Source organism: Haliaeetus albicilla, chromosome 2, assembly GCF_947461875.1.
Source record: "Haliaeetus albicilla chromosome 2, bHalAlb1.1, whole genome shotgun sequence".
NCBI lineage: Eukaryota > Metazoa > Chordata > Aves > Accipitriformes > Accipitridae > Haliaeetus > Haliaeetus albicilla.
The window spans coordinates 11,209,801-11,233,057 of record NC_091484.1 but is presented as its reverse complement, the minus strand read 5'-3'; the positions used below and the strand labels follow the sequence as shown (position 1 = coordinate 11,233,057).

Here is a 23,257-nt window from a genome sequence, read left to right as displayed (position 1 = left end):
GTTTTGCATTTTCCACCCCCCAACAGCAAGGTGCAAAACAATAGTTTTCATGAGTTTAAAGACAATATGAAATTAAAACTAACAATCAAAATACTCCCTGAGTTTGGGCATCTCTCTTTCATACCTACTCAGCAAATGAAAGTCTTCCATCTTCTTTTCTTATTCTGGCACCATGGTCTTTACCCTTAACCGTTACCTTCCATTTGCTTAACACTTTAGTTCTCGATGTCCCAGAAAGGATCAGAATCCGGGTGTACTGGGCACAGCATAAACACAACAAGGATGTATGCAGCTGCTGCTATCATACTTTGTCTTTACAAGCCCAAACTTTTGTTCTGCTCCAATATTCCAAAAATACAGAGAATTATATTTCTTCTCTTGTCTCATAAATAAGTAAAAGCAAATAATTTGTTCATTATGTCTTGGTTTCTTTACAAAGAAAAATGTGGAAGTTCCAAGAGGGACACTGACAAAGTTGTAAAAACTCATCACTATGTGATTCAAGCTGTACATTTGAGTCTTACTTCAGGATTGCTCTGAGAGCCACCCACTATTAATGCAGTTATAAATTGATACACCTCAGTCACTATGAGTGACTATGAGTGAAAGAGGGCTTGAGAGAATCTTCAAGGAAGTGGGCAAATACAAATAAAGCATTCCAATTCTAGCCATCTTGACTCAGGATGAATCTTTGAGTCATCTGAAAAACTCCGAAGTTGACATACTTTCAAAACACTGATAAAGGTGTTTATTTAAATCAGCAGCTTAAGACTGGTAACAAAGGGTTTAAAGGATTTTTCTTTTGTTTCTGAGCACACGTAGACATTCAGTTCTGCGAGTTGCAGATGAATTGTTGCCATACCCAAGGAATTCCAAAGAATGCTATAACTGGACTGCAGCCGTGGAAAAACTGGTGTACCCTGATTTGAAAGAGCAAAATGTTACTAATAAACCAAAGACATGAGTCTGAATATGGAGTTACTGAGCCCTTAATTCACTTTGATTCCAGATGTGCTTTGCAAAAAGAGAGTAAAAAAGTGGATGAGGACGCTGTATTACACAGTCCTAAGGCTGTTTGGACTGCACGTAGCTTAAAGGAGACTGGATCATGCCATTGCAACCTTCTTCCCCGTCAGTGCATTAAAAAAGATAATTTAAGAGGAATCACATTTTGACCATGGTTTCATTTCCTGCACATATGGTTGAGTGAATGCAGAGATGAAAATCCCCCTCCTAGGAGGTACATTCTTTTATCTGTTTAAGGTAGATTTTTTACTTTATTTCACTGACTGTCTGGCACCAAGATTGAGTCAAGGTTATCTATTCACTTTAAATAAATAAAGAAGTATATACACCGACAGCTGATCTGAACCAAAATGTCAGCTACAATCTACAAAGATACCAGAGGAAGCAGGTTCCCCCAGTGGCTATATTAACAGAACTTGGTTCATATGAGAATTAGTACAAAATAATCAGCATAAAATATCTCATGAAGAGGGATTATCCCGTGATGCATAAAATAAAGAGTTATTCTGTCCTATCAAAAGCTCTCTGTAGCCTAAATTTGGCTCAGAGGGCTGAACACCTGTTGTTTGATATGCACAGATAAAGTAACTTTGTGTACATACTCAAAAGGTGTCTGCTAACATCAGCACAGCACATTATATAAGGTTTTCTGTCGTTCTCTTGGACAACTTGTAGTATCACATGATGAAGGTAATACATACTATAAGCATTTGGATTTTCTATTTAGGACAATGCCTGACACACTGTTTTGGACTGTCATTTTCATACCTAGATTATGCTTCATTTCTGAGAGTTCCTGTTGATGTAACCATTGAAGTTTTTCTATCTCAATCCTCAAACGCCGAATCTAGATGTTAAAAATTCAATAGTTAGTAATAATAAACAGGGTGCAGTCCATAATACATAATTATTATACAGAAAAACATGCTCAAAGCAAAGAGCCTGATCATCACTTACATCAAGGCTCCTCCATATTAACAGGAGGACAAGACCATAGTAAACCCTAAACCAAAGTCTGAAGTATTCTAAACATTTGTTTGCTAGATTTGCATACCATAAAAAGTACAGGATTGTTTGAAAACAAAAAGCACTTCTATTAAACTTGCTCCTGCTTCCTCTGAAATTAGTTAAGTCTCAAATTTCTCTGACTGGAATCAAAAACCTATTCCTCGGTTTTGTTTGCATTTACTAGTATGACATTTCATTTATTTTATTTTCTTTTTAACTAGATGAGGATTAGGAAAGCAAGTTTTTAATTCACTATGGATTGGGAATACAAATATAATTGCTCAAAATTCTGACTGCCTTATGTTGGTTAAAACACGTTTAACTCTGAGCTTTATTTGTTCACATTTGTACTTAGTTTACACTGCTTAATCTGCTTTTTCCAAGTTTAGAGATAACACTTAGAAGATACTATGTACTAAATTTGGAGACAATTAAAAGGAATATATAGCATTTCATAAAAAAGGCAAAAAGTATTAAAGTATTTTAAAAAACTATGGTCATAATCACATAACTGGAATAAGCTGCTGCACTAGAAGTAAATTAAAATCTTCTTCCTCTGGTGGACAAATACATGGTTTAAAAAAAGATACTTTCAAAAAATGACATAATTTCTGATTTTAAACAAGGTGACACAAAATTAAATCCTCAACAGAAGCTTTAAGGATCTGGGCTTGATGGCTTACTGCTTATCTTAGAGCCCATCCGATAGAGCCCATCTAATCGTTACTTCTAAAACAGCATAGAAATTAGTATCTCTAGACAGTCTCAATATATAATAATTTGTAGGTATAGTTATATGGTACTTTTATATATAAAAATACTATTTTGCAACTTTCAAAGTTAAAATACAAGCAGTATTTTTTTGTTCTATATTACACTAACCTCTGCTATTGTACTTCCAGTAGTATTTTTTGAAAGGTCATTATATATTTCAGTCATTGTTCCTTTAATGGCATCCATCATCTGAAAGACAAAAAAAAAAAAATTTCTTTGGTATATATTTTTAACAGATACCCACTTTCACTTCCTTTCAACCACTCTAATGTGAACTTATATTACTATCAACAGCGGCCCATATCTCTCTATATATTTATCTGGGTCTACTTTTAGAGGACTATTTAGAAGGTAGAACACAACACTTTTGATCAGGACTCTGATTTTTAAATGTCCTGAACTGGTGAACTGCTTGACCTCCTACTTTTCCAAGAATTGCCATTGATATAATTTGCAAACAAAAAAAAAAAATACCATGAATTTGGGGAAGAAACTCAATGCAAAAAAATAAAAAAAGACATTTACTGACATTGCTGACCAGTGACAATCCCACCAAGGCTGTATGGTTGAATGAGAACACTGAAAGTTGACAGTCAAGATTAATTCTGGTGCTTTTAATGCCTGGGTACTCAACTTTATTTCCTTATACAGTATTCACGTTGATTTTTTAAATTTAAACATCTAAGAGAATATATAAAAAGCTAATGTCCCATGCCCCACTGTCACTATTATGATACAAGTATTACACCACATTTTCCCTTTGACAACTTAGCTTCTGTTCTAATACATGAATACACACTTACGACAAGTTACCATCTGATAAAGCTATACAGTGTTTTAAAACAAAAGTACATTTCTGTGTATGTATTACTGGACACAGATGAAGAAATATTAATGTTTACTGTAAATATGATGGTGAGAGGTATCTACAACTTCAGGAGAAAACAGAGAAAATGGTCTAAAACACAATGCAACATAAATAAGAAGCAGCAATGGAGGAGCTTGAGAAGGAAAGGTTCTAAAGTGTCTGAGCAGCTGAAGCCTATCATATACACACTCTGATTTGGAACGGCAGCATTCAGCCAGCTCCAAAAAGATGGTTCAGCACTCTCGTCAAAAATCTAGCTGTTCCTACCTAATAGAATGAATTTGAAACATATGACAACTGGAAAATAAAGCTATTTCAGAATCTGAAATGTCAAAAATGTTCGAAATAAAATTTCAAGAAAACCTTGCTCAAGAACTTACTTTGCTAGTGTATTTAGCAATATCTGCAGCCACATCAGCTGAAGCTGTTGCAATTGGCAAGTCTGTATTAACTGAGGAAGAAAGTGTACTTGCAGATCCAGAACTGGTAACCATAGAAATAGGTTGAGTACTTGTAACCAAGGTTATAGTGGATGTGGAAGTGCTCTGGGTGATCTCTTTTTGCTGCACAGCTAAGGAAAGAGAACATACAGCGGATCAATCACATAAACAATTATGAAAATAAATAGGCAAACTTCTAACTTTAATGTCTAACTTAAATGTGCGCACCTAACCTTTTCAAAGATTTATCTTATTTATACAATGGTGCCATTTAATCAATTAATTATACAGTGCCCAGCCACTGAACTTGTACATAATTGTAAGGCTTAAAGGTAATGAAGCAAATGCATCTTTGAAAATTACTATTATAGACTGGCCAATGTAAAAGTCTTCCTCGGGTCTGTATTCCTCCCGTTTTGGGACTTTTCCATCCCACTTCCTAACCTCTCAGTTTGGAGAACTCCCAAATAATATCATATGTATGAGCTTAAGTTAGACTTTGACATTTTCATTTGCCATAATTTTGAAACATATTATTTAATTTATTTTCTTTTTGCTTTGAAGCAAGGTTTAGTGAGCCACTGTTGAAGAAAGCCTACTTTAGTAATACTTCCTGGTGTTATTCCCATTCTTTTGTTATTAATGCTACTAATTATTATTAGTGTTGCAACATGTTTAATATACATATATTCAGATCAACATTAGCCCTTGGTTGGCTGCAAAGCAACATTAGATTAACTCATTAAAGCAAAGAAGTTATTCATACTGTGAACTCAAACAGGATTAAGAAAAGTTTTCTCATCTTTGGTCAGTATTTCAAATAATCTTAATCAGTGAGTAATTAAAAAGTAAGAGTACAAATCAAAATGCAAACACCCTCAGCTTTTCATCCCTAATAACTTATCTGCCTTAAATATTTTTAAAAAAATATATGTATTTTTAGGACAATAATTTTCAATCTGTTTTTAATGATTCATATTATAAAAGATGTCTTCATTGCCAATATACTCAAAACAGGAATTACTGAAATAAAAAAGTTACTCATATTTATCTCTACATACTATATTTTTGTTTACGCCAATTCAGTATATAAGAAATCTATAAATTTTATAGTTTTCATTTAATATATTTCTAGAATATAATATTTAAGATGGAACATTGCTATGATGCACTCAATAGCAAACATATCGATAAAACAAACTCATAGGCTGAACATTTAAAGTTCAGCCCATATTATTAAGCTCTTATATTAAAGTACGATTCTATTAAAAATAAGACTTCACCAAGTTTCACATTTGTTTTTCTCACTGAATCTTTCTGTATCAAATCTGTGCAGTCTACAAGTAGAAAGATACCGCTTCTTCAACACTTCTTAAGTGACAGTCACAAAAGCAGTTTGGGACCTGAGAAATGTGCCTCTGGTAAACATTTGTACATGACCCATTACCCAAACCTCTCTTCTGTATGAAATTACTGGCTTGCCAGCAATGTTAGCAGAATGGAGAATCTCTCTTCTTCAGGCACACCAGTAAACAGTTCCGTTTATTAACTTGAAATTACAAATGAAGCTAGATTTACATCAAGCTGCTGTGAAGTGAAGTGAAGCAACAGAAACATGGCTGATATTACCATGTGCCTACTACTAGCAAAAGCTCCGGCAAAGGGATGGTAAGAAAACAGTTGTGAAAACATTCTAAAATGCCACGGCTGTTTGGTCAGTAAACTAGCATCAAAGTCTTGTTAAGAGTTCAGCAACGGGGATTTCAAAGACAAATGTAGCCTAGGTAATTTCATTGTTGTCAAATTATACTCTATGAAAACCTGCAGATCAGCTTCTTGTCAGATAAAACTGGATCCAGTTTGTATATATTGAGGTGATAGTGGTCATCATGCAAGTGGAATAGTTAATGGTTTTATCATATAATGCAGAAAAATAATTCAGTTCACTCTCCCAAATCTATGATGGCTAAGAATGACAAAAATATTTATACAGATACACACACAAACTTTTTGTCATTAAAATAAATACACACCAGAAGGAGCAGGTATGGTGAGTAAGTTGTTGTATTTTAAAGTCAGTTATCAGAGCAGAACCACACTTTGAGATTTTGTTTATATGGAAGAACTCCTGGTTGGGCAGCCTTGGAGCACTGAGATCACTACTGGGGAATTATGGCATCACAGGCACATTGAGTTAGAAAGTGTATACCTTTAACTGCTTGTCTTGTCTGATATCTTGTCCCTTGAGAGGACTGAGGTTGCTGTGACTGAGACTGCTGGCTCTGCTGCTGTTGCTGCTGTCTCTGCACCTTCTGCATGTGCCATTTCTGAGACGATGTCTGAAATTTATTTGAAGAATTCCACACTACCCGCTGCACAGCAGGGGCAGTTTCCTTAGGCAGCAGAGGCCTCTGCTTTTTCACAGGGCTTCCAGTGGCTGCAGATGGAGCACTAACAGTAGAAGAAGCACTAGTAGTTGCTGTCACACCAGCTGGTGGAGTCTGGGCTGCAGAGCGGGTAAGTACTGGAGTTTCTGGCAGAGGCTGGGTGCTTGCACTGGAGGAAGGTGGAGTTTTACCTACAACTAAACAACCATAAAACGTAATGCCAGCTTTTCACCAACACATCCCTTTCATAATTTTCCATCTGATTTTTGGAAGAGCCATATGCACCTTCCAGTCTACTTTGAATTATTTTCCTCAAAAGGTAATTGATATTCTACAAGTAAACTCATTTCAGTCTAGTTGAAGTTGGTGGCAATTTAAAAGTGTCAGTCATTAAGGAAACCAAAACAAAAAGTACAAAACCCAGAAAAACCAGCCTGACCTCCTTTGGAAGATATATGAAAGGTTAGCATTTGTTAGGATGTTTCTGGGTTACCACTTACACCTGTCATCCCAATTTCTCAGGAGAAAAATACATTCAAAAGGCACAATGACTGAACAATAACTGAAGGAATAGCATACTAAAAACTTTCTGAACAAAGGTGAACTGGCACTGACAACCAAATATACAGTGTATTTAAGATATCTATGTTTACTCAAAAATCTTCCAGAGTTTATAGTTGACTGTTCCACATATCAGATCAATTTAGAAATTGGATGATTCTTCCAAAGCTGTGGCCAGGAAAAACATGTCTGAAAGAGAAGGCTGTTGCATTGACACATTTCTGGAAAGGGAGTGAAGACCTTCAGATTTGCATGCATCAGATCTCTTTTCTGGACCAAGGCATTTTAGTATCTCATAGCCACAAGTAAAGGTAGAGGCCTTGGAGTCATGGACAGGACACAAATTATGTCTAGAATATATTCATATAGGTCTCTCTCTATATATATATAAATATTTACATCCATTTTTTTATTTCACTCAGAATATTTATTATTCTTTTGCCTCTATATCAAAGTAAAATTTTAGGATCACTTATTATTTCAACCATCACTGGTTTAGGCGACTAGTAATATATGAATCAGTGATTCTGAAATTCATAAAGCTGCCTTGCTTCATAAATTTTTAAATAAATCTAGAATCAGTCAATATAGACTCCCCAAAATTACAATTCTGTTTTTAGTTTATAAGCCTATTTTCTTGATTATCTCGTAATAAAATTTTCCATTAAATTCTTGTTTTATGATTCAAAATTCAGAAGCATTAAGTTGTCTTCTAAAGTATTCTTAGTTAACTGATTGAAAACAGTTTTAAATAAAATGATTGAGCCAACACGCTATAAAATAGAGACAAGAAGAGAAAGTTATATGAAGAATAAAATACTTTTCAATCCAACCAATTTAAATCTGGTTTTCTATTTTGTTTTGTCAAAAGGCTAACATACAGAACAAGCTTAGCAAAAGCACTTTACTCATTAACTGAGATGGCTTTCCTCTTTTAGCAACACATAGAAACAAGGGACAATATCTCAGGGACAATACATGTAATTTAGCTGTTCTTTTGATTATTACTGAGAGCACTTACATTGATTTCAATGGGACCTTATGCAATTTGTATGTTTGATAAGTTCCAACTTCTTCTATACCTGCCATTTTGGGAGGGCTATGGAAATGTAAAGATTCAACTGAAAGTCATAAAAATTGCTGAATAAATTCTACATTTGTCACAGAACAAATATCACAGATATTCCTAGTTCTACACTGCTGAAAGGAAACTCAATGAAACATATTTTATTTAAACCAGAAACTATAACAGGGACTGAAAAATTTTTCATAGTCCCAAAGAATGAAAAATTATTCCTAGAATTGTTTTAGTACAGAAATTTTTACCTTAACGCAAAAATAAAGGTAACAACTCTGGCTTCGATAACAGTCCTACAGAACAGAAGAAAAAAAGGAAGGAAAGAATTTAATCCTACCATCTTGTTTAGGAGGAGGTTCTTTAGATTCTTTCTTGGTTTTCCTTCCTTCACGGCCACAATGATCATCTCCTAGATCGATGACAAGTTCACTCTCAGAATCAGAGTCCAGTCCTAGATGCACAGTTGGAGAGTCTGTTTCATCTTTACCTTTCAGTTTTTCTTTTGCAGGATGCTGTAAACTTTTTCCCTTTTCAGAAAATTCTTTTTCAGTGTCTGTAATTGCCTTCTCTTTGACCAGGTCATCTGTTTTCTCCACTTCTGGACTTGTGCTTTTAAGTTCCTCCTTGTCTTCATTCTGTGCTGCGGGCTTAGGTTTTTTTTTCAAGCTCAATGATTCTTTGTCACTTCTTGTACCTTCTTTGTCCTCTCCATCTTCTTGATCATTCTTTGATTTCTGATCCTCATCACTATATTCACTGTCACTGGTGTCAGATTTTTCAGAATCTTCAGAGTCACTGTGTTCTACTGCAGTATAAACAGCTTCAGATATTTCATTTATTCCTAATTGTGGGGAGGAAAATACATTCCATGCTGACATCAGACTGACTGACGTTATGAAAAAAAAAATACTCTGTATACTGAAACAAGGTGTATACATACCATTACATTAATTATCAGTCCTTAAGCTATAAACACTTCCCTTAGTGCCCTACCTTACAATACCAGAACATATAAGGATTACCTTCCATATATTCCAATTCATATTTTTATTTCATTCAATGGCCCTCCTTTGACTGCTTTTTTCCACTACCTGCAAGCTGCTTTGTTCAACTCATGACCCAATGCTGGCAATGCAAAGAGGAATTATTTTTATCCACAAGAAACCACCTTAAAATCAGTAACACTATTCACCTGATTAAAGTTACCTACATGCATGTTTGCAAAATCAATTTTAGACTGCGTAACTTTTGCAAGGAGAATCTCTAATTTTTTTAGTGTCTAGAACATCTTCAATTAAGCGCTAGACAACACTAAGGGTTCTAACAGCATTCAGCTCCTGCGTGACTAGATATACTAATTTGTGCAACGGATATAAGTTAGGTACAATTCCTGAATTTTTCAATTTACAAAGCAAATATTAAGACTTTAATTCTGTTATACTATCTACATCAGAATGGTACAAAAACAGATTAAAAGATGAAAGCTTTTGGACAAAATTTTGAAACATCATGTCTCACTGTATTTTAAATTAAGCTAGTTCAGTGCATTCTACTTGCCTCAAAGAGTTCAAATATCCTCTACTCTTGTTTTAATGCATAAAGTATTTAAGGTTTTACTATTGAAAAAACTTATTTTAAACTCCCAATTCAGAATTTCCTCAAGTATATCCTTCAGATGTCCACTATATTCTTGAGATATACTTACCAAGTTGTGCTTTACAACTCTCTATTGTCTTGTCAAGATTAAGCTGGAACCTACTACGTATCTGTCGTTTTGGTGAAATGAGTTGCACAGGAGTGGTTTGCTGTTGGACTGACTCACTCAACTCTTTCAGATCCATCTCAGCTTTGCTACGATCTAGAAAAAGGAACAAAGAAAAATATTTTACAACAAGAAAAGAGATCACTATCCAGATTAGACAAATTTTACTGAGTAACAATGCAGACAATCTGAAATATATTTCACTTCCTTTATAATTACAAGCTAAATAATAATTCTAAAATTACTTTACTACAAACAACGGATTCTTCCTCTCTGATACTACCTATTTCACATACAAAACACATGCATCAATTATGTGGATGTTTTCTCTGTCAATGTGAAATTAAGCAAGAAATCATCATTAAGGTCTGTAAGCTGTCCGATAGCACTTCTAGTAAGCTACTGCCGTTATTTACTACTAGTAGTAATACATTCACAGAGAAAATTAAATAGGAATAAAAATCCTCACCATTTAAAAGGTAGGTCATGAGAACAGAAATAAAAATGTGGATTGTTACACTACACTAAATAGGTTAGTGAATTTAAGATAAAATGTATGTCAGCAAAACCTTCTCTTGAGTTCTCCTATACACAGTGAATTTTCACTCTGGAACATACAGATCTGTCTGCAAAGAGTACAGACTACAGCGCTAAAGCTAAAACTGTCTTAGCAACCAACTTTCACATTTTTGCTTCAATTTTTCAATTTCAGAGGTTATATTTCTGTAGCACAGTCCTATCTTTTACTCTTTGCCAACAGGGCTGATGCTCCATTAGTGCTAAGGGCACTAAACCAGTCTGGAGTTAGTTGCTTGTTTGGGTGAGCAGGAAGAAGACATGAAGAAGGGGGAAGGAATGGAGAGAAGAATTAGGTTTGGCCAGTTTAGCTGCTTGAACTGGCTCATGGTAGGATCAAAAGAGCCAATGTCATATACTGGAAAAGGACAGAGGCCTTGGAGAAGACAAAAGGCAACACTGGCACAATGTGCATTTGTGCTTCATTTAGAGTTTCATTCCACAGCAGTTAAAGATGTCACAGTATTGGCGTATTTTACTTAAAAAACAAAACAACACCAAAAAAACAAACAACGTATATTTTCAAGATGTTTTTTGTGATGCACAACTCAAAGGAAAGTGAAATAAATACAAAGGGCTGAAACAATGATTCCTCTGACTGGACATTCTTTACAAGTTTGAACTTAGTATCAAGGCACATTCCACACAACATTTACGAGCCATAGTACATAATGACTCAACTTAGCAGTACAGTTGTCTCAGTCACACTTGGCCATTCTATCTCCTACCTGGCTGCAAACAGAATCTATATTACAGATAGAGCAGGTACAGAAGGAACCATTCAAGTATTCATGCAGTATTTGTTTACTGCTAAAACAGGAGCTCCTCTAGAGAGAGGCAGCAACTTGTGTGGTGCAATCCCACAAGGCAAATATACAGGCTATAATTTGGATCATCCTGGCTTGTAGTATATACGAATTATAACACAGACAAATTCAGTCTAAATAACATTTAACCCTCCTTTCTAGTCCCAGCGAAATGGTCATCAAAGTAATACTGAATTTCACACTCTTCATGTCACATATACATTCTGGAAGAGACTAAACATAATACAAACTCCATCACTTTCAGTGCAGTGTAAATTTTGAAAATAAAAATGAAGGTATTAAGTCACTTAAGTACTTTTGAAAAATTTGTTCCTTGTACTGGAAATGTTTACTAAGTTAGGTTTCTTCTTCCTGTGCTAACTATGTCACCCAATCCACACTAATTCCACAGCAGTAATGGTTATATCACCTTTTGTACAGAATTTGATTCAAGGCCTTCATAGCCTTAGTTAACTACATGGCAGGATACAAACAGAATAAAAAAAATGGAAAATGGAGGAAGATTAAGACAAGACACTATAATACCTCCTCAAGGAACCTGTCTTGCAATCCAAATTTCTGTCTCTAACCTACAAGAAAGTCTCACTGATCTGGATTTCCAATCTGCCTCATTAATGTCAAAGTATTAGTAAAAAGAAAACAGAGCCAAAGGGCAGACAAGCCCATTGTGGAGAAATCTTCAAGTTCTGATGACCAAAGTCTTTACTTTTTCTCATTACCGATCTGAAAATTTTCACTGCTTACTTGTTAAACTTCTTCTTCTATCTTTTCTGCCTCTGTTACACAACGACAGGTGCTATACTATCAGGAGGATGTATTTTTTCCAAGCAATCTGTGTATATCTTGGTCATTCACACCTCCAGTTTTCAATTTATCCACCCTGCCAGTAACAACAGATGGCTCATTTCCATTATTTTTCCTTATTGCTGAATTGGAGGACGATCATTGAGTCCTCCTAGTACTCTGCTCAAGGTATGTAAGTATCTTTGGTTTTTGGACTTTCACTTTTGTTTTTTCAGAGAGAAAACCCATTCACATTATGTATGACAATGAGACACAATAATGATCAATCTATGTCTGGCACAGCTGACACTATTAAATGAAGAAGGGTTGCCATTTTCATTTCTATCACTAAAGTGTATATTTAGCAAAGGAAACTTCCCTAAAGTTGAAAAAATAACTGGATATTCTACTTGAAAGCATACTAGGTGTTCTTTTATGTATTGCTCATGGATCATAACATCGGATTTTCCAATACACACTATTTATTCAAAATATTCTATGCTCCAGCTGCTGTCTCCCATCTCTGGCTCAAACAACTGCAGCACTACATATTTCTTAACATTTTTCCAAATGCATTGTCACCTCAGATAAGATGACAAACAGCTGCAGTGCATCAGAAGAAACTAATTCTATGGTTATGTCCACACAGATAGATTAACACACTGAAAAATGAAAATGAAAATGAGCTTGTATCCAGAATCAGAATATCTGTAACTCATGGAAAACATGAATTCAGCATTTGAGCCTAAGCCTTCCTTAAGTATTTGGCTAATACCAAGTGGCAGAATCCTGTTTCTCCATGTAATATCATGTGGAGGTAAAAAGTAGCCAGAACTGAATCAGAATACTCACAGGAACAAAGCATGGCTGAGGAAACTTTTACATCCATTTGGCTTTCAAAACTATTTTACCAACTTAGTACTTACCTACTCCATCTTTCAAAATTCCACAATCCCAAAATTTACTTCTAGGGAGTTTCAAGACATCTGCTAATTCCTTTCATCCATCTATCTCCCTAGAGAGGGATGGTCAGTGAGAAGGTTATATGAAGGCAGGAAGAGAGAAGAAGCCCTAGTAAATCCTAAATCCTAAAGGCCACAAGAAAACCTTGCCAGCAATTCACTTGAGCGACTGAGGGGTGAGGAACAGCAATGTTCATGTAAATTACAACCTGTAGAAACTTACTTATTGTTTAGAAACATTCATTTGTACAGTTCAGCTAGAAAAAAATCATCCTTTAACTACTTACTCTTATCAACATGAAGAAACAATAACAGGAACTCTCATTTATAAAACAAAAAAAGAACACAGTATTTGATGAAACAATAATTACACAGGTACCTCATTTAAAGCCCTTGGTTCATTTAAAGCCACATACGAGCAAGTTTGTTCAGATTATGTTGCATTGACGGCACTGTGATTTATTCAGCTATAACAGTATGAGGTTTTCAAAGGTCAAGACTAACCAAGATTAAGATTCAGAATGCTTCCTGGAGTGGAAGTTCTTTCTTGCTTAGCAGAAATTGGTGTTGATGCTTGAGGAGAGAAAGGTTTGGGGCTGCCTGACAAGCTCCCTGCTTGACCCGTTCTTGTTGGTGCTGGAGAAGCTGAAAAAGTACAAAATTAATAAACACAGATTTAAAAATAATCACAATAAAGCCATATTCACTGGGACAAAACAGATTTTAAATCTACAGGAGCAGGGAAAGGATTTTTGTTTAATAATTTCAACACTGTGTTATACCTTCATTGTAAGTTACAACTATCCCTTTCATTTTAGTTTAAGAACAAAAGAAATTGTAAGGAAAATAATTTTATTGCAGCTACATAGTTGGGCAAAATGTGTGCTTACCCTCAAAACCACTCTGTCCGCAGTGACAGAAAGTTTCTGGCTTTCAAGATTTGGTTATTTTAGATGTTAACAAATTCTGACACTCTGAATTGCTACCTATTTTAATTCATGTACGTAAGTAAACATAGAAAATCCCACCTACCCCATTTTCTAGCTACATTAACAGAGAATTAAAAGTACAAATCATAGTAAGTTTATTCAGTATAGCTGGAGACCAGTGACCAAATGTCTGTGATAAGGTAACAGAATATTCTAATTTATACCGAGTTTAAGCAAAATCCTATGCTCTGAGCCTTTAAAATCCCCATGAAATAATGTTTCAGAAACAAACTTCTGGAAACAGCCAGTCTAGAAAGGAAAGCGTCTGCAGACCATTACCTAAAAAAAAGGACTAATTTTTGTCAGCAAGAGACTAATTTCTGTCTGTTAAATCTCTGCTTAATGCTCTGGAAATGTCACCGTAAACTCACTACTGGACATATTTTCCTTCCCCAGTACATCCATGATTGTCTATATATTTTCAGATTCCTAAATGGTAGCAATATCTGCTGTTTCAGTAACTGTTACCAAGTTATTTTCTATGTATCACTCAAAATACACAACAGAGGCATCCAAATAAAAACATTCTTGTCTAAGGATAGTGCAGTCATACTACTTGAGTTATTTTTCACAGCAAACAAGTAATTTCAGTTACATTTTAATAGAAACACACAGATTCCAGTAATAGGACAGCTATGTTTATACATAAAGTAAGTATTACAAAAGTTAGCATTGTAACAATATACAGGTAGAAATGCCAGGTGGGAAACTGAATATTCTAGTTTAACTGCTAAGTCCAATCCAGCATTTCTATGCACTAGGATAGAGGATAATAAGGCCTGAGGAAAAGTTAGAAAAATTCCCCAGAATTGCTATGATAATCAAGAATCCAGAGTAATAGGATAACATCTGTCGTCATCTTTTATCTGACAAAATAGCTTTAATATGACTTTCCACGATTATCTCCATCTCCACTACTATAAAGAAATAATAATGTGGTATAATAAAAGCTCCATATTTTAAGATACAAAACAGTACCTGTTAGCTACACCTTATGTATAAAAGCAGTACATACATATATACATGACAATTTAAGTATAAAATGAATTATTCCTTTTGACATGTTACTCTACTGAAAAATCCAAGTATTTTCATATATTTAAATTCATACAGTTACTTTGTCATCACTTTCTTAAGATGGACAGGATCATATCACAAGACACTTCTGTACCCAGTGGTAGTTTTGCAGCTCAGCCTTTATTGGCTAGAATGCATAAGATTATAATAAATAAATGGCATATTATCTAAAAACTGCAATGGAACATATTTAGTTTTCTACACAGACATCTTTTCAGCAAACCCAAAGTTTCAAAACACTCACATTAATTAATGTACTACATAATTTTTTTCACATAGCAATGAACTTTGTGGATGAAAAAAACTAAGATAAAGTGCCTGAGTGCCACAAAATTAGCTAGCATTTGACTACATTATAAGTCTAAGAAATCCAAATTCTGTATTCTACACTCCTTTTTTTCTTTACCCACTCTCCCTATGGAACTGTGGTTTTATCATATTTTAGCTACTTAGTTGGGAACACTATAAATTAAGCTCATTTTAAATAGAATACCTCCTAATCATGACAATTCTAACTCTTTCTGTATTTAACTTCCACTCTCCATTCATTCTGATAGCTACAACTACTTCCTGCTATTTAAACTGAAGGGGTTTGGTCACTGTTCAAGATTATTCCTTCTCAATGTGACAGAAAGGACTATTATTTCTTATCTGTGATATTGAAAATTAAACCCATCTTTTTTTCTAAAATTTCTTCATAAAACAAGTCATAGTACAGTCTGTCTTTAAAAAGTACATGGAATAAAACTAGTGCCTTAAGCAAATGCAAAGTCCTGTACCCCCTTTTTTTTTTTACCTGTATTTTTCTCAATAAAATCCATGGATTCTTCACTGGCACTAAAATGACTGGAAGTTGCTTTTTTCTCTGCGTCCTGTTCAACATCAGATCCAGTGTGAACTGATGAGTTTGTACTCATTGGTGACCGTGGCATATCTGTCAATGAAATCCTACGACCAGTACTACCGCTCAGCATAGACTTGCTCATTAGAATCTTGGGCGATGCTGTCATATCAAAGTTCAGTTTGATTTTCTCTTGTTTGTCTGTCTTTGCAGTTCCAGCAGTTGGGTTTGCAGGGTCTAATAACATTTGGTATTGATTGTTGGGAGTATATGGTGTCCGGAAAGGTGCGTAATTAAATACTCCAAATTTTCTACGAATGTTATCAACATAAACTTCCATTTCTTGCATTGCACTATTGAAGATGCTTTTAGTCTTTTTCACAGAAAAAGGAATTTCTTTAGACATGAGGTAGCAATTATTTATTGGAACCCAGGCCCTATATATAAAACAGAAAAAGATAATATAACTACGTTTCACACTGTGGATTGACATTGGCAACTTTTGTGCACATACTGATTTATTTCAGCCTAATCATAAAGATATGAACACCTCAGACCATGTCAAAGAACCATCTCTACCTTCTTCTTTTAATAGTTCAGTGCTTAGTTTTGTTAAGTAAGTAAATTGTATGTCTTAGATTATCACTAGCTTATTTTACTCTACCCAAGTAACATATAAGATGTGAATAGACACTGGTCAAATAAGACAAAATATTCCTAATCAGAATAGTCTATGTAACTGTAAGACAACCATTGCTAAATAGTTTTTCCATCTGTCATAGTTAGCAGAAAAACATAAAAAGCAGGTCAGGAAAAAAAAGGCTTCACAAGCACATTCTTAAAAACATTTTACACCCCATGTCAGGGTGATCAAACTCCTCAATGCCCAGAAAAGTTCTACGAACAAGTATTGGGTAGACTATATTTATCATTAAATGACACAGACTCTAAAAGCATGCCTTCCAAGATTCTAAAATACCAGGAACTTTAACGTACTTATTTCATGGCGCTATAGTTTTTGGATTTTTTTACAGTACATGTTTTTATAACTGTATAGATTTATATTTTCAGTTCATGACAAATCAACTTGTATTCATCATGGCTTTCCCCATCTAAAGCACAGAAAACTTAACTCCTTTCAGAGCAAAACTGGCATTTTCAACATGGATTATATTTTCTGTATTTTTTAAATCTACAGTTGTGTGTTTATTCCCATAGTGTTTAGACAATATAAACAACTTCATTGACCTCTTCTACCTTTAAGAACCACAGCATAAAACCAGACACAGGAATTAACTTGCATACTCACTGAGATTATATATGTACTAATCTTACAAACACATGAATTACATGCTACAGACTTCATGTAAGAAACTAAAACTATATAATACTGTAGCATGTACAGTTTACTAGGGTTAAGGTTCAAAAGACAAGATCCAAAAACTCTAAGAGCACAAAATTACAACAAGAATTTTGTAAGTACAGCCAAAGACATTCTTTGGTTAAATTCCCACCTGTCGTGTTGGCCAAAGAAACGGGCATCAACTTGCCCATCTTTATCCCTCAGTGCTTTAGCAGGCCAGAATGGAAAGCCTTTGAGTTTAGCCCAGACCAAAGGGTGGGGATTGCTCTAGAGGAAGAGGTAAAATACACAGTAAGAAAATACAAGCAGTATTACCTTCAAATCTGATAAACACTTTTTTTTAATTGTATGTATTACTTAGATTCAATAAAGATCCAGCATGCACAAGGCACTTGCCAAATACAAAATTCCATTTTACCATATACTTGATACATACAGAATAAATCCTGAGATGACAAAATAATAAAATTATAAAAAAACCCCAAACATAAAACCATAAGTATCTCAATTAAACACATCGTAATTGCACTCTGTTATTTATTTATTTTTTATTAGTCCCCTCCAAATATGTAGCATAACATAAGTTAGGGCAGGGTAAATCTTTCAAACTCTCTAATTTTCACTTAAGTCCAAGAGAAAACTTGATGGAATATACACTTCTACTTAAGAATCTTAAGTAGTCTTCTCAAGTTTCGTGCAGTATTAAAGAAAAACAGAAAAGAGACAACCTATTAATAGGTTGTGAAAGAAAAATCAAGTCTAAATTCTTAGATCCATACCTGCAGAAAGAGACATTCACATTTCAGAAATCTTACCCCGAGTGCAAGTACCACATGCAAGCACAGATGACCCAGGAGCAGATATCTTATATTTGAGGATAGAGAACTTGCAATCTGGTTGCTGACACTCTTTACAGTTATTTCTGACTGAACCAATCTGTTTGTGAAAAGATGCAATCTTACAGCTAAACATCTTGAGATGATCTGACTCCACAAAGAGCATGATGCACAAGAACAAGCTACATGGAAAACTACCGCAGCTTTCCTTGAGTCAGTAACCACCATAGGTTTAAAACAATGGGGAGATAACAAGCAACAAAGGAGAACTGCTAGTTTAATGTATTAACTAGAATACCATAATTCTTAACTTACACAAGGCTCACAAAACCAATTTTCTCGTTTTTGGCAAGCAGCTAAATAACATTCCGGACATACTTCAATTTCATTCATCTGAAAAGAAAAAGCAAACAGTTATTGGAGAGCTTCAACAGAGTCCGAAGTGTGATCAGTATTATTATGTTAGCCTGTCTAGTTAGCTAGCATCAATTTTCCACAAATTTGTGGTCATAAATAGGCATTTCCCAGGTGGTCAAGAAGGCCAATAGCATCCTGGCTTCTATCAGAAATAGTGTGGCCAGCAGGACTAGGGAAGCGATCGTTCCCCTGTACTCAGCACTGGTGAGGCTGCACCTCCAATACCGTGTTCAGTTTTGGGTCCCTCACTATAAGAAAGACATTGAGGTGCTAGAGCATGTCCAAAGAAGAGCAACAAAGCTGGTGAAGGGTCTAGAGAACAAGTTTTATGAGGAGCGGCTGAGGGAACTGGGGTTGTTCAGTCTGCAGAAAAGCAGTCTCAGGGGAGAACTTATTGCTCTCTACAACCACCTGAAAGGAGGCTGTAGCGAGGTGGGGGTTGGTCTCTTCTATCAAGTAACAAGTGATAGGATAAGAGGAAATGGCCTCAAGTTGTGCCAGGGGAGGTTTAGATTGGATATGAGGAAAAATTTCTTCACCAAAAGGGTTGTCAAGCGTTGGAGCAGGCTGCCCAGGGAAGTGGTTTGTTTAGTCACCGTCCCTGGAGGTATTTAAAAGACGTGTAGATGCAGCACTTAGGGACATGGTTTAGTGGTGGACTTGGCAGTGTTAGGTTTACAGTCGGACTCAATGATCTTAAAGGTCCTTTCCAATCTAAATGATTCTATGATTTACTTGCTGTGAAACGAACACTGTTTTGACAGACACCCATCTTTTTCTACCCCTGTAACGTATGCATTCCAGTTAATAAATTAGTCACATTTTTACATCCCTCTTCAGATTGTATGCTACTGTTGCTTACTCCAGTCAAAAAAATACATCCTTTGTTTAATGTTGTTTTTATTCCAGTGATAAAGAATTATTTATCATAATTTATTCCAGTGGCAAAAATATAATCTCAGTTGGGCATTTAATTTCATAATTTACACAGAACCAAAAATAAAGTATTTTACTCCTTATGCTCATATTATATAAACTAGTTAAGGTATCAGGCTCAGGTCATACATATATTTTGTTCTATTAGGAACTGACAAATTCTCAGAATTTATGTGAATCATGGATATTGCTGTGTGAACCTGGGGATGGAGAAAGCACTTCCATAAATATACGGGGTCAGATCATCAGATAATTTATAAAAAATGAAATATTGCTCAAATATATTACATTTAGAATAGCAAGTTTTTGTAATACTAAACATTATGGATTGCCACTGAAATAAAAACAGTGCAAAAGCTAAGAATGCATGCATTTTTGCATTTATTCAGAGGAATTTCTTATTGTTACAGCAAAAGAACCACCAAAAAAATGCATCTATGAATCAGAAGGTGTGGAACTCTTTTTCCAACTCCAAATATTCATTTAGGCAATAGGTGTCTTTGTGCAGAATCCATATGTCCACTTTTTTTTCTTCTCTTCCCTCCCCACACTTCAAATCTCTAACTATAAATAGTGAATATCCTGATAGAAGACACATTAGCAATGCCCTTGCCAAAAATCGTTTTGTAGGCCATGGATATGCATATTTAAACATAAGAAAGCCTACAAAAATTATGGTTATGCAATACAAACATTAGAAAACACATATTATTTCATTCACGAGTACATGAAATGGAACACTTTAAAAATACAGAACAATCTGGGGCACTCATACCTCATGCTCACAGATTTTGATGATGACTTTTGCTGTTTGTGTCAATTTGTGATTTCCTGAGGAAACAATAAAATGCTTTAACCAAGAAAACTGTCATGCTAGAATTATAAAATCAACCGGTTTTAGATTTAAAAGTTAACATTAAAGACAAAAGAGAACATCTAAAGAGATGATGTAAAACATGTATGTATAAACTATAAGCTTGCAAAAGCAGAAGGTAGGCACTTTTCTTCTCAACATAACATCGTAACAATCTTTAAATGTTCCTTTTTGAAGCCTATTCCAGCCTGCCCACCACTGATAACGACTCTTTCAGTGAGGGACACACTGTATGATCTCCTCTTTTAGGTCTCCTATAAAGTGCTGCACAATGCAAAACACTAAAGCAACTTGGGGGTTGGAACCAGATGATCTTTAAGGTCCCTTCCAACACAAACCATTCTATGATTCTAACTTATTTGAATTTTTTTTTAGGTGGAATGAGCAAATGACAGCATGGGCTGTATTTGGTCCTACAGTTTTATGTGTGCCAGTTGCTACAAAGAAAAATAATCTGTTGTGTTTAGGCACTGCAATCATTAACAGGAAGATACTTTCAGCATTTGCCAACTAGAAGAGTCTACAACTTGCTCTATGACTTCAACTATTTCAGAGTTTCATATCTGAGGACATAAGTACATATTAATACTTACCCCCATTGTAAATAATGCAGTTGTGCAAAATCCATTTGGCATCAGCCAAAAATGCTTCAGTGCAACCGTACATTTTCCTTTTAACATTCTGTAAAGAAAAAATTAAGAATGTATCAGGAAACAGAAATGAGTAAAAAGTGACAGATTCTTCCTGAACATTGTTTCCTATCAGTCATACAATTAATAAAATTGACTACTTATTTACTGTAAGACTTATAATTCTAAATACTTAAGAATCTGTCAAATTCAGGGTGTCTTTTGACTGCCCTGAAAATGTATGAACTGCCTAAATTAACTCTAAATAATGAATTATTTAGACCAGATTTCCAAAAAAATTGTTAATTTCCTGAAACAGTGTTCCACTTGACGTCTCTGCAGAAAACTGAGTCCTTCATTTATTCTACTGATATATTATTGCTCCACAGCATTTTTATTTTTTAATTTTTACAAGACTCAGAAAAAATTATTGGGCATAGTACATAAGACAGTATGTTTGATATTCCAGTCTACCCCCTGGGTAAAGTAATTCAATTAGATAAAATCTGTCACATGGTTTTGTTACACTTTTATACCATAAAGACATCGACCTCCACTGTAAGGACATGGAGAATGAAAACCTGTTGCGTCTTCACCAGGTCCTAGCAAAACAAAGCTCTGCAATGTTTCACTCTTCATAAGCAGTAGAGAATAGAGAACTTCTTCATGATTTGAAACTTTTAAATTATTATTAAACTGAAAATTAAATTCCCATTATCCACCTCTTGACTTTCTTTTTTCTTTTACACCTCAGGTGCAGTGGGGATTATATTTTACTGATCATTCAACAAGTACTGAGTCTGGAATGACCCCTGGATATACACTCAAACAGTCCCAAATTATTGGACCAGTAATCCATTAATAGCTAACAAACATGATGATAAAATGCAAACTCTGGTTAATAAAGTCTCCCCACAGTATCCTTCCTGGAATTAGATGAATTTATACAGGAGGAAGTCATCAGTGTAAGCTTATCTTCTTCATACTGTTTTTCCTGAACATTTGTTGCTGGTTCAGACAAAATAGTGGACTTGTTCAGTTGGCATGTGATCGTTTTTAAGCTGTAACTGAACTGGCATTTATAATAACAAAACAAAACAAAACAAACAAAAAAAAAAGGCATCAAAATATTTTCAAGCAACCTCTCTCCCCCTCCCATCAAACACTCCAGAAATCTTACTGATAGCAACCAAACTCAAGGAACCTTCCTCCCTTAGCTTCATACAAACCTTCTCTAATGTACAAAGGTCCATTGGATGAAAGATATATTCTGCATAATCTGGGTGTTGATCCAGTGAAACTGGCTTTTGAAATGGCTCTGTCTGTTAGGAAAAAAAAAAAAAGAAAAAAAATCACACTGCTTATTAATACTGAACAGTTTCATCAATGACACAATACTCACATTTTCTAATAGTACTTGCAACTGTGATGTCATTGAAAATTCTTTAAAGGTAATTATAAAATTTTGTGAAGTAATAAAGTATTGGCAGAACAAGAGGAACAAAAAGGTCTCATTTAACTTATTTTTCAAATGCTGGAAGTAATGAATTGCAGAAGTTAGGGGGTTTGTAAAAGGTACTGTTATTACTTACAGTAGGGTTTTTTGTGGGGAGTATCAGATGAGGTTCAACACATAGTTTTTAGCAGTATAAAGACACTAAATTTCTGATTCACTAGACTCACAAATACTTCTTTTACAGACTCTCGTTAGACTCTTAACTTTCAAAACAATGGTGGCTTGGTAATTCAAACACCTTCAAACTTTTATCAGTGGGACTCTACATTGTATCTGCTAATGTGGAGGAACTGAAATTCTTGGAACACAACCAATTAAAGTCCTCAGGAACCAAAACAACAGGTTATTAGTAAAAATGCCTAAAGAGCAAAATATCTCAATAGCATTCATTAGCTTTCTAACCACATTTTCAAAACACTTTGTGAATTCAATATAAACAAACACTGACACTGCTACTGAAAAGCAGCACTTAAAGCTTCTAATGGCTTCATCTAATAGGACAGTATTTACCACCCCAGAGTAAAAGGATTCCAAGAGCCAAAATCTGTCAGTATTTAAGAGTAATCTTCCCAGAAATTGCCATGATCGTTCTGCTAAAATACTTATCATAGAGAGATCAGAGTTCCATGATTCTGCACATCTGGTTTTCCCAACATATTTCAGTACAACACTGCAGGCACAGGGACACCCCCCCTGCTCCTCTAACTTACGTAAGAGAACAAGAAGG

General features: G+C 35.0%; 1 protein-coding gene across 6 annotated transcripts in view; it reads right to left on the bottom strand.

The window, feature by feature from the left end:
* ZMYND8 (zinc finger MYND-type containing 8) overlaps nt 1-23,257 on the bottom strand; it is an 82,917-nt gene that overhangs the window by 6,740 nt on the left and 52,920 nt on the right. For all 6 annotated transcript variants that reach the window (XR_011328652.1, XR_011328653.1, XM_069806023.1 and 3 more), the window contains exons 8-20: nt 22,244-22,336; nt 20,979-21,066; nt 20,287-20,342; nt 18,474-18,551; nt 17,474-17,589; nt 15,915-16,396; nt 13,557-13,697; nt 9,848-10,000; nt 8,480-8,983; nt 6,326-6,700; nt 4,057-4,247; nt 2,917-2,997; nt 1,795-1,873 (exon numbers count right to left, since the gene is read on the bottom strand). Coding sequence is in view for 4 of the 6 variants with exons in the window: in XM_069806023.1 (XP_069662124.1) it covers nt 1,795-1,873; nt 2,917-2,997; nt 4,057-4,247; nt 6,326-6,700; nt 8,480-8,983; nt 9,848-10,000; nt 13,557-13,697; nt 15,915-16,396; nt 17,474-17,589; nt 18,474-18,551; nt 20,287-20,342; nt 20,979-21,066; nt 22,244-22,336 (2,437 nt within the window). In the remaining 2 variants the exon portion in view is untranslated. The remainder of the gene's footprint in view (nt 1-1,794; nt 1,874-2,916; nt 2,998-4,056; nt 4,248-6,325; nt 6,701-8,479; nt 8,984-9,847; nt 10,001-13,556; nt 13,698-15,914; nt 16,397-17,473; nt 17,590-18,473; nt 18,552-20,286; nt 20,343-20,978; nt 21,067-22,243; nt 22,337-23,257) is intronic.